The sequence below is a fragment of the Anoplophora glabripennis genome, unplaced genomic scaffold (assembly GCF_000390285.2).
Source record: "Anoplophora glabripennis isolate ALB-LARVAE unplaced genomic scaffold, Agla_2.0 scaffold344, whole genome shotgun sequence".
NCBI lineage: Eukaryota > Metazoa > Arthropoda > Insecta > Coleoptera > Cerambycidae > Anoplophora > Anoplophora glabripennis.
The window spans coordinates 1-17,458 of record NW_019416438.1 but is presented as its reverse complement, the minus strand read 5'-3'; the positions used below and the strand labels follow the sequence as shown (position 1 = coordinate 17,458).

The following is a 17,458-nucleotide window of genomic DNA, read 5'->3' as shown; positions in this document are numbered from 1 at the left end:
TTTTTATTTTCGATAATTATGTATTACTACCTGCTTACTAAGTTTAGCGTAGTGTTTTTCAATACTAGTGAGGGCATATAGTCTCCAGCAATGTCAACAAATTAGAAGTCTTATCTGTGGAGTTTACTGGGATTTACTTTAAAAAATGTAGCTAAAATCATGCATATAGTTCCAAATTATTAGTTTTTCTAGCAAAACCCTCCCCGCTATTTAAAATTCTGAGCCAAGTTTTAATAAACAGCAACTACCAAATTTGCCTAGAGCGTTTACAATTTTGGAGTGTGTTTTCCATGTTAATCCCCAAAATTTGTGTTGTTTCGCAATCCATGACCTAACTATATCGAAACAACCGCCTCCTTATTATTTACACGGAAATTGGGGCTTGTTAAGGGTTGTGAGAGGGTCCCTTATTCGCTCGGAAATACTGATATGTCGATCTTTCACTGGTATGGCAACCAAGGCCTGCCGTTCCCAGATATCCCGGCTAAGAATTTATTTCCCAAGGCATATTTAACCGTTTGATCTTGGATTTTTCCCAGGATTGAAAAAATTGTACTGGTGGTTTCTATTTATATTCAGACATTAACAAAATAAGTGAAAAGCAATTGAAATCCAAGTATTTTCTGTTTCCATATGTCAATTTTTGACAATCGTATTAGCAATAAAATTTTAGCTTTTTCACCTGTTTTTTTTTCGAATGAGGTAAAATGAGCTTTGTAGATGAAAAATAAAAATTATGCTTATTGTACCTTTAATTAAATTAATTATTCCGTGTGCTACAGCAAAAACCTAATATTAAAGTAATTATTCAGTACTGTATGATGCATATTAACTTTTATGGTCAGAAGTCATGAAAGAAAAACGGTAAAAAGTACAAAATACCTCTATATACTGGAATTAACTTTAATTAAAAATTTCCATTATACATGCGAGTATATGATCCTTAACAATAACAGACTACTTTTAGATAGTTGCACATATTTTATACAGGGTGTGGCGTGTATAATCTATAAAAACTAAACTACAGCTTCCTAACGATATTTGTAATACAAATTTGTTATACAAAAAGGTTCTATTTTTGCGTTTTTTTTTTCGTAAATTAAAGTTCAATTATGGATCAAAATATTTTCTCTGGAACGGTCCTGTCCGTGTGCAGTACAATGAGTTACGTGCTGTAGACCAGCCGCGTAAACAAATCGTCATTGAAATATAGAAAGATGCTTCTCAATATTTGGGGAATTTTTCAATGCAAAAGTACAAACTAAGAAAAATAGATATGTAAAAAACTGATATTTTCTTATTATAATAATTAATTACTATCTTAAATGCATTGTTGTTACTGCGAGAGTTCGCAAACAAAACCACATCCGTAATCATCTGTAATTGCCAACTGCGTGCACTAAACAATCTCCATTAAAATATGGAACAAAATGAAATAAAATTTACCATTTCTAGAGAAAATTGATCCCCATTAGCGCGGATACAGGCATGGGCACCGACACACCCAATTTTGACGAATATTTTCCCAAATTCCAGGTATTCCCTTAATTGTGTCAGCAGCTTCAAATATACGGTTTCGCAATTCTTCCTTCGTAGCAATTGGAGTATTGTAATGACTTCAAGTGACTGCAAAGATAAAAGTCCGTTGGAGTTAGATCGGGTGACCGAGGTGGCCACGGCACAGGACCAAAGCGTCCATCATCGCTGAGAAAACATTTAATTTAAAAGTGTTGTTACTTCTCGAATACTGTATGGTGGAGCCCCATCTTGAAGATAAAACATGCGTGCCCGAACTTGTAATGCCACATTGTCCAATAATTCAGGCAACCGGTTCTCCAAAAAATCAGCATATGTTGGTCCATTTAGTCGTTCTTCAAAGAAATAGGGACGCACAAGTACATCGCCCATTATGCCAGGCCAAATATTTACCGAGAACCGATGTTGAAAATGAGTTTCCCTAATCGCGTGAGGATTTTCATCGGCCCATATGTGCATATTATGGAAATTCACTTCATCACGGGTAAATGTCGCCTTATCTCTTACACAAACATAAGCAAGAAAGTCTACTTGATTGCCGTAAAAACCATCTGTAAAACGCATTCGTTGATCATAATCCGGGGTAAAATCTGTTGAACTGCTGCAGATGATAGGGGTGCAACAGCTGGCGCCTTAAGGTGCGATATAAGGTACGAGATGAGGTTCCTACTTCCTGTGCGAGTCGTCGAGTACTAATTGTGGGGTCTCCGTGAAGATTTTCCAACATTGCATCTTCAACATTAAGATTCACTTGCTGACCACGTCCTTCTCGAGGAATAACACTTCCCGTATCTCGCAGCCGCTGAACGGACTGTAGGATTGTATTTGCACATGGGGGTGACGTTGTGGCCATCGTTCCCGGTACAACCTAGTCGACGCGAGCACATTTTCTCTGGCTGCACCATACACTAACACCATATCGATACGTTCAGAAATAGTAAATGCATTGTTTTCTCAGTTCATTATAAAACTAGTTTGTGCACAAACTAAAAAATTAAGCAAAGTTAGAAATAAGAATCTCGTTTTTAATGTAATCAACACGCTATTCTTCTTTTTTACTTTATAAAATTACACTGTCACTATCGTGGAATTACAAAATAAAAATTTTTGTCTGGAATCTTTCACTTTTTAACACTGATAGGTCGATGGACGATGCTTAATATTTAATAATTAAGTGAACAATGAATTCAAAACAAATAAAAAATCAGTTGACTGCACAATTTTTTTGACAATGTAACATAGCATTCTTTTAGTATTACTAGTATTAGTTTATACCGACTTATATGTATTATAAGGTTGCATCTCGGGTAGCATAAAAACATTTCCAAAGTTATTAATAAATAACACAGGGTCGGCCTTCATTTTCGATGAATAAATTTAATTTACAAAGAAAAAAAAAGAAAAACGCGAAGGTAAAACTTTTTCATATATGACTTTTCTATTACAAATATCATCAGGAAGCTGTAGTTTAATTTTTATAGATTATACACCCCTGTATAGCCAAGTTTTTGGGGGCGTTAAATCAGTCAGTCTTGTTAGTTTTTGGCCAACTGCTAAACTGTCATAACGATATTTTATGAAGTAACTTTTTTGATGTTACGATTTTTTTGCAGTCATAATACTGTAAAATTTAATTTACACAAAAAAGTGCTTCTGGTAAAATCACTGAAAACGCACCGATTAAAAAAACAATTGACTATCGCAAAGTCAACTAGCCTGTTCTTGTTCTTTTAATACGTCCCTATTCAATTAGTTCTACTCCAACATCAACAACAAGAGACTGTCTGTATTAATTAGTTTTACGTAACACTCTTTACATAACTTAAACTGTGTAGATAGAGGTCTCTGTCTGGAATATAGGTCTTTCTTTTTCCCACCAGAAAACCGCCTTCGGAAAGAGAAAACGGAGACGGCGTTCAGTATCCATCTGTTCTCAAATTTGATGCGCGATGGAGATTAGCAAGCTGACAAGATACGCCTCTGAGTATGACTTATGGTTTTATCTGATGCTGAAATTTAAGAATTGTTTCTCGTTGGCCGCCACATTTCTATCTCTTAATTCGAGTCGGATTTTATCAGCATTTGAATTATTTTTGAATTCCCAACATTGCTCTTCAACACTTTTGCTACAGCGATCAAACTTGGAGTTTCAGATTGTACTTTCATTCTTGTTTCTTGATGACAGAAGATCGATAAGCGTTTATAACATCTCTAGACGAAATCTGTTAATTTCCTTTTTAATAATTATTATACGATGTTGTAGTGTTCAATAATAGTTGTTTTTTGCTCCTTCTTACACTAAACGTCAAATAGTAAACAGCACGGAAAGATTCATCAAAATAATTAGACTAAATAATTTGATGATTACATTTTCGAGTAAGATTGAAATTATCTTTTTTCCTTCAAATATAATTACAAATGTATAACATTCATAACGCATTTCTTTGGGTTGTAAATACCAATTTCTATGGTACTTTTCAATCCGCCATAATGGGCTGTCAAATTCGTAATCAGCGACCCCAACCCTCATGATTTCATGCTATTTCGGAGATGTCTTAGCGTTTTACCAAAAAAATTACCTTGTACATCGGTTTCTGGGCTACGTATTAGCATTCAGCATAAAAAAAATACACAAAATCTGTGTACTCAAGTGTCTGGTATAGAACTTTTTTTTGTGGGGCTGTGTTATTTTCTCTCCTATTAATATCTTATGATATTTCATACCAAACATGAAAGATGCTCTAATTTAATTGACAATTATTCCTCTAAGGGTTCGACTTACTGAATTACGGTTTTTTTTCAACATTTGCATCTCATTCGTATGCTCTTAGTACTGACTAAAAGCCTAATAGGGCTACCTTTCAGGATAACGAAACACTTTTTATTTCTCGACTTCAAAAGGCGCTTTATTTATATAAAGTCGGTTTCAATTAAACACTACAGTCATACAAAAGTACTAAGTAACGCAGTGGCTGGTTTTTAACTCTACGTGCATGCTGCCATGCTAATGTTCCACTAAAGCTCCGCGGTTTTGAATAAAACAATACCCAGGTTCTTCAAGGATCTACAACGTTTAGATTGCCAAGAGAAATTCCGCAATTTCAACGGCTATTAAATAAATCCGTATGAATGGTGTTCCAAAGGAAAAACCTATTCAGCCCTTCTCGGTGTTAGAAAACCGAGAGTTCTTCTGCGAGTATTTTAGCAACGGAGCACGCTTTAGAAGGGAATCCATCCAGAACGAAACATAGCTTGCGTATTTCCGGTCGAGAGACACATCCGACAACGAAAGGGTTCTCCAACGACTAGAATGCTCTGCTCGGGCTTGATTTAAAATATCGCACCAGCACGCAGTTTTACATACTAAAGGCGGCTGCTTTATTTAATTTATTGGAGTTGTACCAATGTTTAACCCCCGGCCCATGTGTCTTATTAAGTTTGCTGTCTATTACTTTAGTCCGATAAAACGTCCCCTTGTGTGTCGGTCCCCAAGAAATTAATCTGTATCGCTAAGCATATTTATACATTTATACCATAGCCAGAAAAATGCACAGGGTGGGCAGAAATTAACCTGCATTATTTTACTAGCGCATTTTATGACTAAACATACGAGTAAGGGGGCAACAACCCCTTATAAGTGAACTCCTGAATAAATAATAAGAGTCAAAAGCAGTTTCACCGTAGTGGCCTTAGAACTAACCTCAAGAATTGAAATCAACATCTGGAAGAACCTACGGGATTTGATAGCGGATGCGCCCCCATATAGACTAGCCCGAGAACAAGGGCAGGCCAAAAATTAGACACAGCGTTTTGTGCAAAAACGTACGCCAAATTAACAAAAAAATGGCAAATATTTTCGATAAAATTAAAAGTGAATAAATAAATACAGGGTGTATTCACATGAGATAGAGTAATCATAAATTAACAAAAAAGTTGTATATTACAGGGGCGTAACAGATTTCAAAATACAGCGAGTATTAATATTGGGGAGTTTCATCACAACGTGACAACAGCGCTCAACCTAACGCCACACACCTAGATAGACTTGTCCTACGGAATAACAAAAATGTAAACAACTATTATTGTGAAACATTTAGTAAATTTCAAGATAATTGCTTTCCAGTTTTTAAATAAATAAAATAAAATGTATCGATTTTGTAGTACGTTTTGTTGTGCTTAAATTTTAGCTCGAATTTTAGTAATTATGAATCTCTTAAAACAGGAGCATAAAAATTATAAATACGTATACATATTTTTCAAATTATAAATTTGAAAAATATGTACTTAAAGTGGGTACCCAAAGATTCACGTTATCCAAATAATCATACGTATTAAAAATAATTTAGGTACTGACCAAAAAGTAACTCAGTAATTTTTAAACAACGCACAAGTACAAAACAAAAGGAAATAGTGGTACGCAAAAGACACTCAGACACGGTCCAATTCCAGATACCAACTGAATTGCGTATTGCTAGCTGGACAGCTTGGTACCTCCTGTTATTCGCCGCGCCGTTGTCGTATTGCTCGACATGAATTTTATCGAATTTTAAATTTATTACAACGCCAATTATTTTTTAGAACTTCAAAAAAAGTGATAAACATTGTATTTTATGGTATTCTATGCGCGCAGTAATATTAATATTCCTTAATTAATCGAACTTTTATACATCGAGTTGGAGATTTTGATATTTTTTTCTCGGAAATGGTTGAGTTTAGAATCCATGTCATATAAGGTTTATTTGTTTATTTTAATGTATTCTATCGTCTGTTAAAATTAAGGCAGTTCTAACACCCTGTATAAAATTGACAGCTCACAAAGAGAAAATAAAAACCAAGTCATGAAAAAAGTGTCCCACTAGAATACTGGGCTTTTCAGATATTGATAATAATTACCACAGAAAGAATATTAGACGGTTGTAAAATTCAAAACATATGCTTACAATAAATATCCAAAGTTATAACAAACAATTTTTCTGATTGGCTTTTTAATTAATAATAAAAATTAATATTGTATTCAGAATTTTCAATATTCTCTTAAAATAAGAGAATTTCTTGAACGTATGAAACTAACGAGAAAATGGAAATGTTACCAATAAATTTTTTAAATAAGTTTGTTTAGTACTGCTACGGGGATTCCTAAGGTAAAAAAATATCGAACAGTTCTTTCTCCTGTAAAATGCGAGTTAAAAATTTTTTTATAAAGCTTTAAACATGGACTGATGAATACCACATCATCAGACTTGGGTCACAAAAATAAATATCGCTGATTAAACTTCCTTGAAATTTTACGTAAATCGGATTTAGATCATAGTAATTTTGCATTTTATAGTAAATAAAATACCTATATTGTGCTTTTCATATAGTCGAACTTCCTTCAACTTATCTTAATAATTTTCTTTCAACACTGGTTAATTGTGATGCAGGGATTTATTTACTATATATTTTTTAATTTACATTGTACTAAAATATCTGAAAAAAAATGTTTCGGAAATACTACCAAAGAGTATTTCGTTAACTGTATTTATTTGATTTATAATAAAGGATGTCCCAAAAGAAACGCAGGAATTCATATGAGGAAAAAAGGTTTTATTAATTAAAAAGTTGGCCAAGTTTTCAAATGTTTTTAAAGGGTAAACTGCCATGAAATATGAAAGAGGATGTCGAAGAGATCTCCTCCAAATGAGGCCACAAAAAGTTCAACAGCTCTCAATATCGTTCTCCATTGACAATCACTAGGCTGGCCCTATTTTCTTGTTCACATACCCACTAAGAAATAAATGCGCCACGTCGCTAAAGATGATTTTCTTAACAAAATCACCATCCACTTGTTGATTCTTCAACATTCAATCAACGAATATCCGGCGCATTAAATGGTCATTTGGTTTCAATTCCCGAGTTAGCTGAATCTTGAATGGATGCAGACGCACACCTTTTGTTAAAATCCGCTTTGTGAAATGATTAATAATTGCAGTGACCGACAACGCACTGAGGTTGCGGGAATTTCCGCCACACTATCACTCATCAACAGCAACATTTTCGGCTGAACGGTCAGCACGAGGCCGAGCTGTTTCTTTTATCGTCTATAACCGAACCTGTCTGTTCACATTTGACAACTTCACAGTTGTTTCATTCGGGGCGTTCCTTCTACCGAAAATTCCAAGTAATTTGCGCACATTCTTAGCTACACACTCTCCGTACTTGTAATGAATTTTCACATTCTTCACTCGCTCATCCGTTTTTCTAACCACGAAGTGTTACAACATGTGGCCCTAATGCTACCAACTATTTGGAATGAAAATGGCGCACAATCCAAATCCCGCGTTAGATTTGGGACACCCTTTAGTTTACACTAACCACGGCGTTTATAAAATATCATTTTGCAGGATAACAAAACGTACACAACAATAAGCAAATTGTCCTTCAACACCAGCTACTACCAAAATGGGAACAGGATTTATTGTTACGCACAGAATAAGGCCAGGAACGAAAGCGGTGAACCAGAACTCTATGAAAGCAAAACATTGGACGTTCTATGTAAGGAGGACAGTTAAAGATTTTTTTTAAACTACGTGAATATTTCTCATTTCAGATCCACCAGTGTTTAATTTCGTCGCACACGATATTATTATAAACGAAACTTCGAAAAACAACACCGTTGACATGGATTGTTTCTTCATCGCGAACCCGCAGGAAATGAGGGCGATAGTTTGGTAATTAATACATGCTATAGTTTACAATTATGTAATGCGCAACCTGACGTGATTGTAGGTCGAAGGATGGAAAAAATCTGACAGTGAGCGATACGAGCAAATACAAGGGAGGTACTGTAACGCGACCAAGAATTACCATAAAAAGTGTGGACCGTGAGGATATGGGCGAATACACGTGTTCAGTAAGGAACGATGTTGGGACAGAGACGTCGGAGGGCATATACTTGAATGTTCAGTGTACGTATTAATTTATTTATATAATTTCTAGAATTTAAATCGTATATAATGTAGGGAATAGAGGGAATAGTATATCGAGCTTATACAAGCTATAACAAAGGACCCCGCGCGGTCTTTATGAAAATGTGGGCTCGTAGGCCAGGAAATACAGGGTGTCCCGAAATTCATGCAACGAAATTTTGTCATAGATTCTTAAGACAAATTTAGGGGATCCATATTTTTTATTTTTGCCAAGTGGCTCCCTCTTTCGGAGTTACAGCCCCCTGAAATCTGCCCCTTAGAAGTATTTTTTATATCTCAAAACCATGTTGTACGAGAATCATTAAATTTGGCACACAGGATTTTTATGACATGTGGAATCTCACAGTGCTAAGCTTTTTGGAACCAGAAAAATTTGGTCCCAAATTAGATTTTTTTTAACTATTAGCTAGAAAACCATTGAATTTAGAAACTTTTTTATCCCTTGATATTTGTTTCATAAAACGCAATGTTATTGAGGAAAATGGCGAATCACATTTTGACATTTTTCTCGAAAACATTGCGTTTTACGAAAAAAGTATAAAGAGACAAAAAGTTTCTAAATTTAATGGCTTTCTAGTGGACTAATAATTTTTAAGAAATTTAAATATGCGACCAAATTTTTTTGGCTCCAAAGACAAGGGGGTTCACGAAAAATTCCAGGTTACAAATTTGAAATAAAAAAATATGATAGATTTCAATGTATTATTATGAAATCTACCATGAAAAAAAAAACATTGCGATTGTGGAAGATCCTCGGGATCGTCCAGACTAATAATTAGTTAATTTGTATATAAGGCCGTAACTTGTAAACTATTCAACTTACCGATTCCAGATTTCGTGTGAGTTATTAGACAGTGATAAGGAATGAGAGGATGCGATGCCAAAACGTTCTGGTAATAACGCAGTTTATAATTGTTTAATTCAGGAGTCATAAATAATTTTAACAGAAAAACATTAAAATTTATATTTTGTTATTAAAGCACGTATTATTTTGCATACTTCAACTTACGAAATAATTTATGGACGATAACTATATTATACAAGGTGAATTTTAAATGTGGTCCAAAAAAAGTTGTTCTTCAAAATTACAAATATATGTATATTTTGAAATCGTTTATGGGGAATTTTATATACAATAAGATTTAAATCTCTCAGTATCATATTTCAGATTAATCCTGACTTAACGAACTCTGACGGATTCTAGTTTTAAAAATAATAAACTGTTTTATGAGCGAATTAAAATTGAATGGGGTCGTTTACCTTAGATTCCAATAATTGAATTTGCTCTTAATTTTCAATAGTAAAAGATTATATGTTTACTTTAATTCACTTACTTTTCAGAAAAAATGGAGAACAAAGGAACAATTTTAAAATAAAATTTAAACATTTTCTGTACTATCTAAAATTATTGTCTCACTCGCTGTGACGTCAACCCGTATACATGTGCAATCGAGACATAAACAAAATACACAGAAAATGATTTGACATCATGATTCATGACAGTTTTGATATTTTATAATTTGAGGTATTATCACAAACCTAGTAGATCTATGTTATTTATTATTACATAGTGATATGATAAGTATATTGTAATTTTCGATACTCTCCATGTTAATTAAAATTATAATAAGCAAAAATAACACACAAAAACACAACCGGTCAACAGCACAACAAATATTAAATGGTAAATGAAAAAAAATGTGACTGTTCCATCAATGTCAGAATAGCCAACTTAACTTGATATACCAATTTAAATTTAAAGCGTAATGCGCATGCGACATAGTTGACGTCACAACGCCCTATAGAAAAGGACGAAAAATGTTCATATTTTAATGTTGTATATCTCTGTTAATATTAATAAAAACAAAATTCTGAAAAAAGCTATATTATTTTTGAAACATGCTGAATTCAAATAAATAGAAAAAATTATAATATATAGTTAAAAATAACCCTAGTCTTAACTTTATAATAAAGAAAATGAAAATGTAATGTCATTGAATTGGAAAGCCCAATATTTAAAAAGAAAATCTATTAAATTACCTACTCGAAACGTTTCAGTAATTATTGGTAAATAAGATACTTCAACAGTCCGTTGCTACAAGTTTAGTCAATAAACCTAGCATGCCAAAGTTGTCCTAATCTGCATATATTTGTATACAACCTTCCCATATTATACAAGTAGATAATTAATCTACAACAGGAAACTGGTAATTAAAAAAAACAATTAACTCTTCACTGATTGTGACAGTAAACACATAACGTCTAATGTTTTCTATGATGTGATCTAACTACAGCACATTAATAAATTTATTAAAAAAAAATAGATTGCGATACACAAATAACGAAATGTAAATTTGAATTGGGAAATGCGTATTTTGATTTTGTACAAATATGCTTTAAATAAAATAATATTTCTCAGTACTACAGAATAATTATTGCTTTCAAAGCAGTGACTTCAGCATCGACTTACTTGTTTACCGTAAACCAGTGGCGAGACAGATAGTACTAAATTTGCTAAATTTTATAATTTCTTGATGAACTTATTATGCAAAAATTTTACTACTAATTTAAATTATACTGAAAATAGCAGCGAGGTACGTTAGTTTTTTTATACTGAACTCTTTTGTATAGTGTAGTAGTTTATTATATACCTAATATAATAATAAACAGTAAAAGCTAAGTATGTAGGTGCAAATAAATTATTGATGAAAATAGGAATGGCTAGGGTAAGAGAAGGGCCATTTTTGTGAAGATATTTAAAAAAATTTTACATAGAGCCTAAAAAGGTATTTATTTATTATCTTTTGTTTCTATTTCATATAAGAATTAGTGTTTAAGGGTTCTGTGTAATACCACAACACTATATAAGATGCTCTATCAGCGATTCTCGATAGGTTTTCTATTAAAATATAGGGCATATTCATTTTAAATTATTTTATTTCTAATTTTATACCCAAAAATGTATTAATTATATGTTCTACACAGAAATCTGTACCGCTTTAAAATATATGTATGAATTTAAGATTCACCCTGTATAATTAATTCATCCTGGTAATTTAATTAATCTAGAGATCTATAGATAATGAATTTTCAGTCTTTTGATGTAAATAGTAGATCTATTAAAAAATATATGAGCAATAATTGATATTAATCTCTTCTCTGTACGATTACGGTATTATTTTTAATAAATTCAGATAAATGGCTTTAAATCTAGTATCTCATATTTCTCATCTTCTTAGATCCTCCGGATGTTGAAGTTGTGATGCAACCAGCAGCCCCCGTAAAAGCTTTAGAAAAGAGTACGGTTCTCCTGGAATGTAACGTAACTTCAGGAAATCCTTCGACACTGGAAAAAGTATCACTTCTCCAAGAGACAAACGTACGTAAAATTAATACAGTCGCATTTTTAGGTACGCTGGTTTCTGGACGGGCAACTTATGAAAGAATTCCCCGAGTGTAACTATACGAGCTACGACGAGAGCGGAACCGGAGAAGGGTACGGAGGTCCTTTCTGCGGCCTGGATCCGAGCATTTTAAGCCTAGAGAGAGTAGACGAGACGTTTTCCGGCAATTATACATGCCAGGGGAAGAACTTTGCGGGATGGGGTAACGAGTCCGAACCCAGGGAGTTAATTGTGTATTGTAAATATCGCAAAGAAAAATCAAACAGGCGTTACATTGAAGTTTTCTAGATCCCCCCGGCCCGGCCGTCCTCAGGTACCACCCTTCGGATGTGGTGAAGGGTGGATCGGTAACTTTAGAGTGTATCGTACAGAATCCCGGTAATCCCGATAATTTGACTTACGTCTGGTATAGAGGTGTACACGAAATGGTCGAGGTTACGGTTTCCAATTTTACGATATCGCCTGTACGATTGGAAACCAGGAGTAATTTTACTTGCACTGCTGTAAACGAAGGTGGGAGGAGCGAGAATGCCACGGTGTTCATAAATGTGAATGGTAAGTAAAAAAAAATGTTGTGAATGGTTTTTAGTCCAGGGAACCAAGGGTTTCCCCTCCGAATTCTTTCAGATAGAACCGATTGACGTGAAACTTGGACTGTAAGTAGAAAAGAGCTCGAGAAACAAAAGTTATATAGTGCCGATGAGCACTTTTGCCCAGGGGGTGGAGGCCACCCCTTCTAGGAGTTGAAAATAAAATATTGAAAATAACCACAGGAATCGATACAGCAATCAGTTTTAAGCAAAAAAAAGTACCTTATGAACATTTTTCTTTAAGTTGATATTTTCTAAGTTATTGGTGATTGAAAATATACATTTCTTATTAAAAAAAGACGCTTTTCAGTAGTTTCTCTCGAATAACTCGGAAAATAGACATTTTATGAAAAAAAAAAACATCACGAGCAAAATGAAGCTTATAGAAAAAGAAAAAGATGGAGTTTTATTTCATTTATATAGTTGCAATAGGTGCCGAGATACGACTGGTTGAAGATAATTTCATGTTTGCCAGAAACGAAATTGGAAGCATTTAACGTAAAATAACTAAAAAAATTATATTTTCAAGGAAAATGCACACAAGTACTTTACACAAATCTTTAAAATTAACTTGACTTTAAATCATTAGCATAAAAATTAACAGAGTTATGATCAAAATAAAACTGTTAATTCGCTTTTTCGGAAAGAAAATCAGTAAAAAAACTAATGAATTTTTCACGAGCTCTAAAATTAAAGGCAATCCTTCTACAATTTATATTTTTTATATGCTAACAATATATTATACAAATTTAAGCGATTTAGAATTAGACTGGGCGGTATCTGTTTTGGTTTGGGAGAATCGTATATCCACGGAGATTAGCTTTTTGGCTTTCAAGTATCACTAGAAATGAAAATATTTCTATGCGCATAAAAAAACGTGGGCTTAACTTTTGGTGGCACAATATGTTTAAAAAATTCGAAAATTTTCATATTTTTCTTCCTATTTAATCTTTTCAAGAATTGATTTTAGGCGAAAATGAAAGAGAAAAAAATGTTTGTAATAAATTGTTTTGCAAAATATTACTAGTTACAAATCGAATGAATCATGGTTATTGTAAAAATCGAAAAAAATCGCCAAAAATGGAGTTAAAAAAAATTACTTTTTAGGGAATTACTTTGGGGTCTTTAATTTGGAAATAGGGCCTTTCAGCTCAAGAAAACTTCATGGTATGTAGAATCATCACACCAAATTTCATCAAAATCGGTTTGATAAATTTTGCATAATAATTTTGTAATCCAATTTTCAAAAAAATTTCTCGCATGCATAAATAATTTTAAACACGTTTTAAAGTAGGTTGCCAATGAAGAAAAGTATTGCAAACTTAGACCTGGTAAGTACTCAAAATACCAAAGATATTTTTCGAAAAATCAGCCCGGATGTCCCAGTAGGTACATATAGTGTGAATGGCGGTTAACTTTGATCGGCTATAACTACATAATTAATAGATCAATCGATCTGTTTTTTTTTAAGAAGCGTCTTTCCAAGAACTTTTAAAACCTATTTTAAAAAATTTGATGTGGTTGAGGATTCACAATGTTATTCTAATTGTTTATAAGTACAAAAATTCGACCAATGTTTAAACAAGCGCCAGAGCTCTCCTAATTGACGGATTCGAATTTTTCAAAAAAAGTTTGAAAGCTTGAGAGCCCTTCTATATGTGATTAAATTTTCAAGTATCTAAGGGCCTTGGTTTTTGCTGTGCAAAATTTTGAAAATTTGCAAATTTTTTTTCAAAATCTGGATTGCAAAATTATTATGCAAAATCTATCGAACCGATTTTGATGAAATTTGGTGTGATAATTCTACATAACATGAAGTTTTTTTGAGCCAAGTATAAAGGTCCTATACCCAATTTAAATACCCCAAAAAAATTCCCTAAAAAGTATTGTTTTTTAACCCCATTTTTGCGATTTTTTCGATTTTTACCATAATAATCATGATTCATTCGATTTGTAACCAGTCATGTATTGTAAAAAATTTAATTACAAACATTTTTTTCCTCTTCCATTTTCGCCTAAAATCAACTCTTGAAAAGATACATAATTAAATAGGAAGAAAAATATGACATTTTTCGAATTTTTTTAACGTATTGTGCCGCGAAAAGTTAAGCCCACGTTTTTTTTATGCGCATAGAAAAATTTTCATTTCTAGTGATATTTGAATGCCAAAAAGCCAAAAATCTCCTGGATATACAATTTACCCAAATATGGACTTTTTGAAACATACCGTCTGGACTAAATGCATATTTTCGAAAATATTACGTTTTGATTAAAAAAAAATGTTTTTTATTCCAATAAAGTAACATATTTTTGAAAATAACTAAAAATAAAAAAGATACAAAAAATATTCAAGAGTACCTACAAATGTTTAGAATTTGTTTTTTTTTATTTATGTAGGATAAAAATTAACAGAGATGTATCTGCTAGAAGTTTGCAGTTTAGCAGTTTAACCTCAAAAACCTAAAAAATAACGCGTTAAAAAATATTCAATTTTACAGTAATTTTTTGCTGTCGAAATTTTCCGTAAAATCGCTTTTGCAACGTTTTAGCTTTAAAACTAAGGAAATTATCGTTAAAAAACCAACAGTACCTTACCGCTTCAATTTTCGGAACATTTCAGTATTTTGGTTATCCACAATAAAATAATATGTATGCATATATATTTGAAAATTAGAAATTATGATTTTCTGCATGAAAAAAATATTGACAAATAATTATTTTGAATATTGCAGTATTAAAGTACTTAAATCGCGAGAAAAGTATTACGAAAAATATAATTCATTTTAAATAATCTAAAAGCCATTTTTTTCTATTTTGTCATTGGGAGTGTTTTTTAAGGGTTAAAACAATGCGATAAATTATATATTGTATCATAAACAGGTAAAAGGACTTAATTTACCCTGTTTGTAGGTACCTACTATCAAATCATTTCAAACTGTTAAAAACAATTTTTTTAATATTTTGTTATTAGAGGTAGTTTTTGGAGGGTTGAAATATTGTAATAAATTGTTTATAATACCATAAACTATTGAAAAGTTTTCTATCTGTAGTATATGCGCTATAAAAATATTTTAAGGTCAAATAAGCTATTAATTTTATATTTTTATCATCAAGGGTGGTTTTTCAGGGTTGAAACTTTATAAAATAACGTAAATTATAACCCACAATATAAAACAATATTTATTCTATATATTAAGATATGATTTTATTCCATAAGGAGTGGTTTTCATCCCCTAAAAATAAGAGGCGCATATCAAGCATATATAACTTTTCATCTACAGGGTGAAATAAACTTAATTCCAAATTTTCATAAAAATCGGATCTATCCGAAAGTATTCGGAGGTTTTACCCTATTTTTCTTTTCGTTCCCTGGACTATTTGTCGATACCGCGCGGAGTGCTTTTGCAAAAAAGGCATAAAGCTGATTGCTGGAGCAAAGTATTTAAAAAGGCATTCTTTTATTTTCAATTCCAATTAAATGTTCTCGGAGCAATGATGCCAGTTTGGGAAGTTTTTCCTAGTTCTAAAATGAAACTATCAAAATAGGGTTTGTGCAAAATTAGACATTTCGAGGTAACACATTTCTCACAACTGGAAATATGGTAAAAATTAGGTTTTTTTTATAGAAAGGCAGTCAATTTCTCACTTCTAGAAAACAACTTGCTGTTACATTCTGTTATTTCAACCACGTACAAAGATATATCGTTTATTTGCTATTCTTAAAATGCGATAAATTAGAAGCAAAACTATTTTCTCAGCAAATATTGAGAGTGGTATTTTGAATTTTTGGGGTAGCTGAATCCAAATCCGTTTGACGAAGTCAGCCCGTGTTCAAAGTTATTTGAAAGTCAACTCCGAAAAAGCGAGAAATTTCGTATTCGGAGACAATACCTTTCTTTCGTAACATGCCTACAGAAATAATTTTAATGACAAAAACAAACTGGGATAAAAATTCTCGCTGCAGGCAATAAAAACATAAAAAACGTACAATGCCTTCCTTTTATGGCATCTCTCCCAGAAATTCATTTGATAACAAAAACATATTGAGCTAAAATTTTCGTAAACGAGATTTTCCAAATTAAAAATAATTCATTAAAAAGACCTTTTAGTTTTTGTTTGCACTCCAGTCAAAAAGTTTGTAACATCAGAAGCAATTAGTTGTAATTTCTGTTGTATTGAGGACTGATTTTTTAGCTCCTCCTGCATTCATTGAGAAACTTCCGACGTACCGAGGTGTTCTGTATTCCTCCAAACACATAAATTTAACTTGTAAAGTTGAATGTTACCCTGAATGTTCAATAATCTGGAAAAAGGATGGCATCATACTAAATACGGACGAGAACTCGCTTTATAGTGTTAAAACGACGAAACTACCTCCAGACTACAGGAAAAACGACTTTGAGTCAATCAATTCGACTCTAGTAGGTATAAACCTTACTAAACGGAGAAAATTTTGCAAATGTAAATATACTTTTTAGATATGGAACATGGATCGATGGCCTGAAAAACAGCTAAATAAAAGTTCTCCAAATTCCCATTACTCCTGTGAGAGTATGAACAACTCGCTTGGACTTGGGGTTAATTCAACAATTGAAATCGCAGTAGATTGTAAGTCAAAGACAGTGAATCTTTAAAAGTACAAACGTTATTTCTTATTCTTCACCTAACGACCAATTAGTGTAACAAAATAACAGGGATAACTTCAGAAAACTGTTTTAGATCCTCCGGAAAACGTCCATGTTTCTCCTAAGATCATTAACGTTGTTGAACACCAAATTCCAAGTCCAGTTAAGTGTCATGGCGAAGGTCGTCCTAAACTCACGTATAAATGGAGAAAGAACGCTACGTCTGAACCGATATCCGGAAACGAAGACTTAGTTTTAGGACCAATGAAGAGGTCGGATACCGGCGGATACACTTGCGAGGCGGAAAACAAACATGGAACCAAATTTGCCGTGGC

The 17,458-nt window shown here is 32.8% G+C and overlaps 1 protein-coding gene across 1 annotated transcript in view; it reads left to right on the top strand.

Annotated features, from left to right (window-relative positions):
• The window catches only part of LOC108910557 (titin), a gene marked incomplete at its 3' end in the record, with an annotated part of 178,869 nt that extends 161,419 nt beyond the window's left edge, over positions 1 to 17,450 (top strand). Inside the window, exons 6-14 of the mRNA XM_018715198.1 lie at positions 7,920 to 8,070; positions 8,126 to 8,246; positions 8,305 to 8,483; positions 11,744 to 11,859; positions 11,915 to 12,146; positions 12,197 to 12,463; positions 16,693 to 16,919; positions 16,977 to 17,106; positions 17,218 to 17,450. Coding sequence (XP_018570714.1) covers positions 7,920 to 8,070; positions 8,126 to 8,246; positions 8,305 to 8,483; positions 11,744 to 11,859; positions 11,915 to 12,146; positions 12,197 to 12,463; positions 16,693 to 16,919; positions 16,977 to 17,106; positions 17,218 to 17,450 — 1,656 coding nt within the window. The remainder of the gene's footprint in view (positions 1 to 7,919; positions 8,071 to 8,125; positions 8,247 to 8,304; positions 8,484 to 11,743; positions 11,860 to 11,914; positions 12,147 to 12,196; positions 12,464 to 16,692; positions 16,920 to 16,976; positions 17,107 to 17,217) is intronic.
• Between the last annotated feature and the right edge of the window lie 8 nt (positions 17,451 to 17,458).